The sequence below is a fragment of the Cyprinodon tularosa genome, unplaced genomic scaffold, assembly GCF_016077235.1.
Source record: "Cyprinodon tularosa strain WSP-4 unplaced genomic scaffold, ASM1607723v1 ctg859, whole genome shotgun sequence".
Classification (NCBI taxonomy): domain Eukaryota; kingdom Metazoa; phylum Chordata; class Actinopteri; order Cyprinodontiformes; family Cyprinodontidae; genus Cyprinodon; species Cyprinodon tularosa.
In genome coordinates, this window is record NW_024039628.1 from 1,746 (window position 1) to 7,500 (window position 5,755).

The window sequence follows — 5,755 nt, forward strand, 5'->3', positions numbered from 1 at the left end:
ATAAAAAGGTGGATTTTTCTGATTACTGGGTAGAAAATGACTAAAATAATCTGGAATTAAAGGTGGATTTTACTGATTACTGGGCAGAAAATGACTAAAATAATCTGGAATTAAAGGTGGATTTTTCTGCTAATCTTTAGTCGTTTAAGAGGCTCGATCTGATGCATCGCGCTGCTCTACTCCTCACTGACCTGTCAGCCCTGCTCTCCTCGTTAAGTCAGAGCCTAACGAGGCTCAGACTCATTGGGTCATTTTAAAGGGATGCGATCTGCTGTCTCTGCCTCAGCTTCCTGTTTCCATGGAAACCATGGAGCCTTGGACCTGCATCTTTGGGCTGAATGTGAAACAGCTTAGCGGCTGTTAGCGCTTCTGCAGGACAGGGTTCAGTAAATCAACAGAAAGAGCAACCAAAGCTCCAGCTTACCTTCTGGTATTCCAAAGGTTCCCAGGATGGCTTCGACCAGACCCAGCACATAGAGGGCGCTGCCGCACACATTAGCCAGGAAGAACATGAGGCCGATGCTGCCACCGAACTCTGGACCCAGAGCGCGGCTGATCATATCTGAGCATCACCTTAAGGAGAAGTTCACAGTGATGGTGCCACGCAGCCGTCTGCTTTTCCACAGCTTCTCATTTCTGCTTCACTGATGAACGGAGAGGAAATACTCGCCCTGTTTTTAGGAAGTTTGACGTAAATAAGAAATAAAAACCTTTAGACCAGCGAATACCTGACGTACGAAAAAGCTAAAACGCAGGCATACGTTGGATAAGTTATGAGCACGCTGAAGTACGCTGAAGTACGCAGAAACATGCTGATGTACAAAGAAACACTCTGAAATACGCTGAAGTACCCTGAAGTACGCTGAAACACTCTGAAATATGCTGGAGTACCCTGAAGTACGCTGAAGTACGCTGAAACACTCTGAAATACACTGGAGTACCCTGAAGTACGCTGAAGTACGCTGAAACACTCTGAAATACACTGGAGTACCCTGAAGTACGCTGAAGTACGCTGAAACACTCTGAAATATGCTGGAGTACCCTGAAGTACGCTGAAGTACGCTGAAACACTCTGAAATACACTGGAGTACCCTGAAGTACGCTGAAGTACGCTGAAACACTCTGAAATACACTGGAGTACCCTGAAGTACGCTGAAGTACGCTGAAACACTCTGAAATACACTGGAGTACCCTGAAGTACGCTGAAACACTCTGATGTACGCTGGAGTACCCTGAAGTACGCTGAAACACTCTGATGTACGCTGGAGTACCCTGAAGTACGCTGAAACACTCTGAAATATGCTGGAGTACCCTGAAGTACCCTGAAGTACGCTGAAACACTCTGAAATACGCTGAAGTACCCTGAAGTACGCTGAAGTACGCTGAAACACTCTGAAATACACTGGAGTACCCTGAAGTACGCTGAAACACTCTGATGTACGCTGGAGTACCCTGAAGTACGCTGAAACACTCTGAAATATGCTGGAGTACCCTGACGTACGCTGAAACACTCTGAAATACACTGGAGTACCCTGAAACACTCTGAAATACACTGGAGTACCCTGAAGTACGCTGAAACACTCTGATGTACGCTGGAGTACCCTGAAGTACGCTGAAACACTCTGAAATATGCTGGAGTACCCTGAAGTACGCTGAAACACTCTGAAATACACTGGAGTACCCTGAAACACTCTGAAATACACTGGAGTACCCTGAAGTACGCTGAAACACTCTGAAATACACTGGAGTACCCTGAAGTACGCTGAAACACTCTGAAATATGCTGGAGTACCCTGAAGTACGCTGAAACACTCTGAAATACGCTGAAGTACCCTAAAGTACGCTGAAACACTCTGAAATACACTGGAGTACCCTGAAGTACGCTGAAGTACGCTGAAGTACGCTGAAACACTCTGAAATACACTGGAATACCCTGAAGTACCCTGAAGTACGCTGAAGTACGCTGAAACACTCTGAAATACACTGGAGTACCCTGAAGTACGCTGAAACACTCTGATGTACGCTGGAGTACCCTGAAGTACGCTGAAACACGCTGAAATACGCTGGAGTACCCTGAAGTACGCTGAAGTACGCTGAAACACTCTGAAATACACTGGAGTACCCTGAAGTACGCTGAAACACTCTGAAATACACTGGAGTACCCTGAAGTACGCTGAAACACTCTGATGTACGCTGGAGTACACTGAAGTACGTTAAAACACTCTGAAATACACTGGAGTACCCTGAAGTACCCTGAATTACGCTGAAACACTCTGATGTACGCTGGAGTACCCTGAAGTACCCAGAAGTACGTTAAAACACTCTGAAATACACTGGAGTACCCTGAAGTACGCTGAAACACTCTGATGTACAAAGAAACACGCTAAAACACGCTGAAATACGCTGGAGTACCCTGAAGTACGCTGAAGTACGCTGAAACACTCTGAAATACACTGGAGTACCCTGAAGTACGCTGAAACACTCTGAAATACACTGGAGTACCCTGAAGTACGCTGAAACACTCTGATGTACGCTAGAGTACACTGAAGTACGTTAAAACACTCTGATGTACAAAGAAACACGCTAAAACACGCTGAAATACGCTGGAGTACCCTGAAGTACGCTGAAGTACGCTGAAACACTCTGAAATACACTGGAGTACCCTGAGGTACGCTGAAACACTCTGAAATACACTGGAGTACCCTGAAGTACGCTGAAACACTCTGAAGTACACTGGAGTACCCTGAAGTACGCTGAAACACTCTGAAATACACTGGAGTACCCTGAAGTACGCTGAAACACTCTGAAATACACTGGAGTACCCTGAAGTACGCTGAAACACTCTGATGTACGCTGGAGTACCCTGAAGTACCCTGAAGTACGTTAAAACACTCTGAAATACACTGGAGTACCCTGAAGTACGCTGAAACACTCTGATGTACGCTAGAGTACACTGAAGTACGTTAAAACACTCTGATGTACAAAGAAACACGCTAAAACACGCTGAAATACGCTGGAGTACCCTGAAGTACGCTGAAGTACGCTGAAACACTCTGAATTACACTGGAGTACCCTGAAGTACCCTGAAGTACGCTGAAACACTCTGAAATACACTGGAGTACCCTGAAGTACGCTGACACACTCTGATGTACGCTAGAGTACACTGAAGTACGTTAAAACACTCTGATGTACAAAGAAACACGCTAAAACACGCTGAAATACGCTGGAGTACCCTGAAGTACGCTGAAGTACGCTGAAAAACTCTGAAATACACTGGAGTACCCTGAAGTACGCTGAAACACTCTGAAATACACTGGAGTACCCTGAAGTACGCTGAAACACTCTGAAGTACACTGGAGTACCCTGAAGTACGCTGAAACACTCTGAAATACACTGGAGTACCCTGAAGTACGCTGAAACACTCTGAAATACACTGGAGTACCCTGAAGTACCCTGAAGTACGCTGAAACACTCTGAAATACACTGGAGTACCCTGAAGTACGCTGAAACACTCTGAAATACACTGGAGTACCCTGAAGTACGCTGAAACACTCTGAAATACACTGGAGTACCCTGAAGTACCCTGAACTACGCTGAAACACTCTGAAATACACTGGAGTACCCTGAAGTACGCTGAAACACGCTGAAATACGCTGGAGTACCCTGAAGTACGCTGAAGTACGCTGAAACACTCTGAAATACACTGGAGTACCCTGAAGTACGCTGAAACACTCTGAAATACACTGGAGTACCCTGAAGTACGCTGAAACACTCTGAAGTACACTGGAGTACCCTGAGGTACGCTGAAACACTCTAATGTACGCTAGAGTACCCTGAAGTACGTTAAAACACTCTGATGTACAAAGAAACACGCTAAAACACGCTGAAATACGCTGGAGTACCCTGAAGTACGCTGAAACCAACTGAAGTACGCTGAAACCAACTGAAGCACGCTGAAACACTCTGAAATACACTGGAGCACCCTGAAGTACGCTGAAGTACGCTGAAACACTCTGAAATACACTGGAGTACCCTGAAGTACGCTGAAACACTCTGAAATACACTGGAGTACCCTGAAGTACGCTGAAACACTCTGAAATACACTGGAGTACCCTGAAGTACGCTGAAACACTCTGAAATACACTGGAGTACCCTGAAGTACGCTGAAACACTCTGAAATACGCTGGAGTACCCTGAAGTACGCTGAAACACTCTAATGTACGCTAGAGTACCCTGAAGTACGTTAAAACACTCTGATGTACAAAGAGACACGCTAAAACACGCTGAAATACGCTGGAGTACCCTGAAGTACGCTGAAACCAACTGAAGTACGCTGAAACCAACTGAAGTACGCTGAATTACGCTGAAACCAACTGAAGTACGCTGAAACCAACTGAATTACGCTGAAACCAACTGAAGTACGCTGAAACCAACTGAAGTACGCTGAAACCAACTGAAGTACGCTGAAACCAACTGAAGTACGCTGAAACCAACTGAAGCACGCTGAAACCAACTGAAGTACGCTGAAACCAACTGAAGTACGCTGAAACCAACTGAAGTACGCTGAAACCAACTGAAGCACGCTGAAACCAACTGAAGTACGCTGAAACCAACTGAAGCACGCTGAAACCAACTGAAGTACGCTGAAACCAACTGAAGTACGCTGAAACCAACTGAAGTACGCTGAAACCAACTGAAGTACGCTGAAACCAACTGAAGTACGCTGAAACCAACTGAAGTACGCTGAAACCAACTGAAGTACGCTGAAACCAACTGAAGTACGCTGAAACCAACTGAAGTACGCTGAAACCAACTGAATTACGCTGAAACCAACTGAAGTACGCTGAAACCAACTGAAGTACGCTGAAACCAACTGAAGTACGCTGAAACCAACTGAAGTACGCTGAAACCAACTGAAGTACGCTGAAACCAACTGAAGTACGCTGAAACCAACTGAAGTACGCTGAAACCAACTGAATTACGCTGAAACCAACTGAAGTACGCTGAAACCAACTGAAGTACGCTGAAACCAACTGAAGTACGCTGAAACCAACTGAAGTACGCTGAAACCAACTGAAGTACGCTGAAACCAACTGAAGTACGCTGAAACCAACTGAAGTACGCTGAAACCAACTGAAGTACGCTGAAACCAACTGAAGTACGCTGAAACCAACTGAAGTACGCTGAAACCAACTGAAGTACGCTGAAACCAACTGAAGTACGCTGAAACCAACTGAAGTACGCTGAAACCAACTGAAGTACGCTGAAACCAACTGAAGTACGCTGAAACAGGCTGTAATGTGAGCATTCACCAAAGGAAACCAGATGGGTTCTGTTCTTCCTGCCATTGGTTTTATTCTAACGTAGAGAAAACATAGAACTAAGGTAAACAGAGCGACTCCTGGAAGCTCTCAGCTTCAGTCTGATCCAAAGCATCAGGAAGCAGAAAGCAGGAAATCTGCCAACATGCTGGAGATAAAGAACGTCAGACTGATCTGCTCCATGTCTGCCTCCTTCTCCCTGCATCACAGGATCCTGGTTTCAGCCTCAGCCCAGCCTGACTGACTGACTGACTGACTGACTGACTGCGGCTGGTTTCCAGGGGATCAGTGGGGAACATGCAGACTGCCATGGCGGTCTGCACCGCGCCCAGACGGCCGATAATGTCCCTGCACTGACTGTCACATGCAGACGCTCACATGACGGCGTGTGAGCGTGTGAGCAGGATACAGTAGGCCCCTCCAGCGTCCAGCGCT

At 46.2% G+C, this 5,755-nt stretch overlaps 1 protein-coding gene across 1 annotated transcript in view; it reads right to left on the reverse strand.

The window, feature by feature from the left end:
* Window positions 1-368: 368 nt before the first annotated feature.
* The window catches only part of LOC119775227 (solute carrier family 12 member 9-like), a 12,162-nt gene continuing 6,775 nt past the window's right edge, over window positions 369-5,755 (reverse strand). The window contains exons 2-3 of the mRNA XM_038273127.1: window positions 5,730-5,755; window positions 369-562 (exon numbers count right to left, since the gene is read on the reverse strand). The exon at window positions 5,730-5,755 is cut by the window's right edge and continues 109 nt beyond it. Coding sequence (XP_038129055.1) covers window positions 384-562; window positions 5,730-5,755 — 205 coding nt within the window. The 3' untranslated portion in view covers window positions 369-383. The remainder of the gene's footprint in view (window positions 563-5,729) is intronic.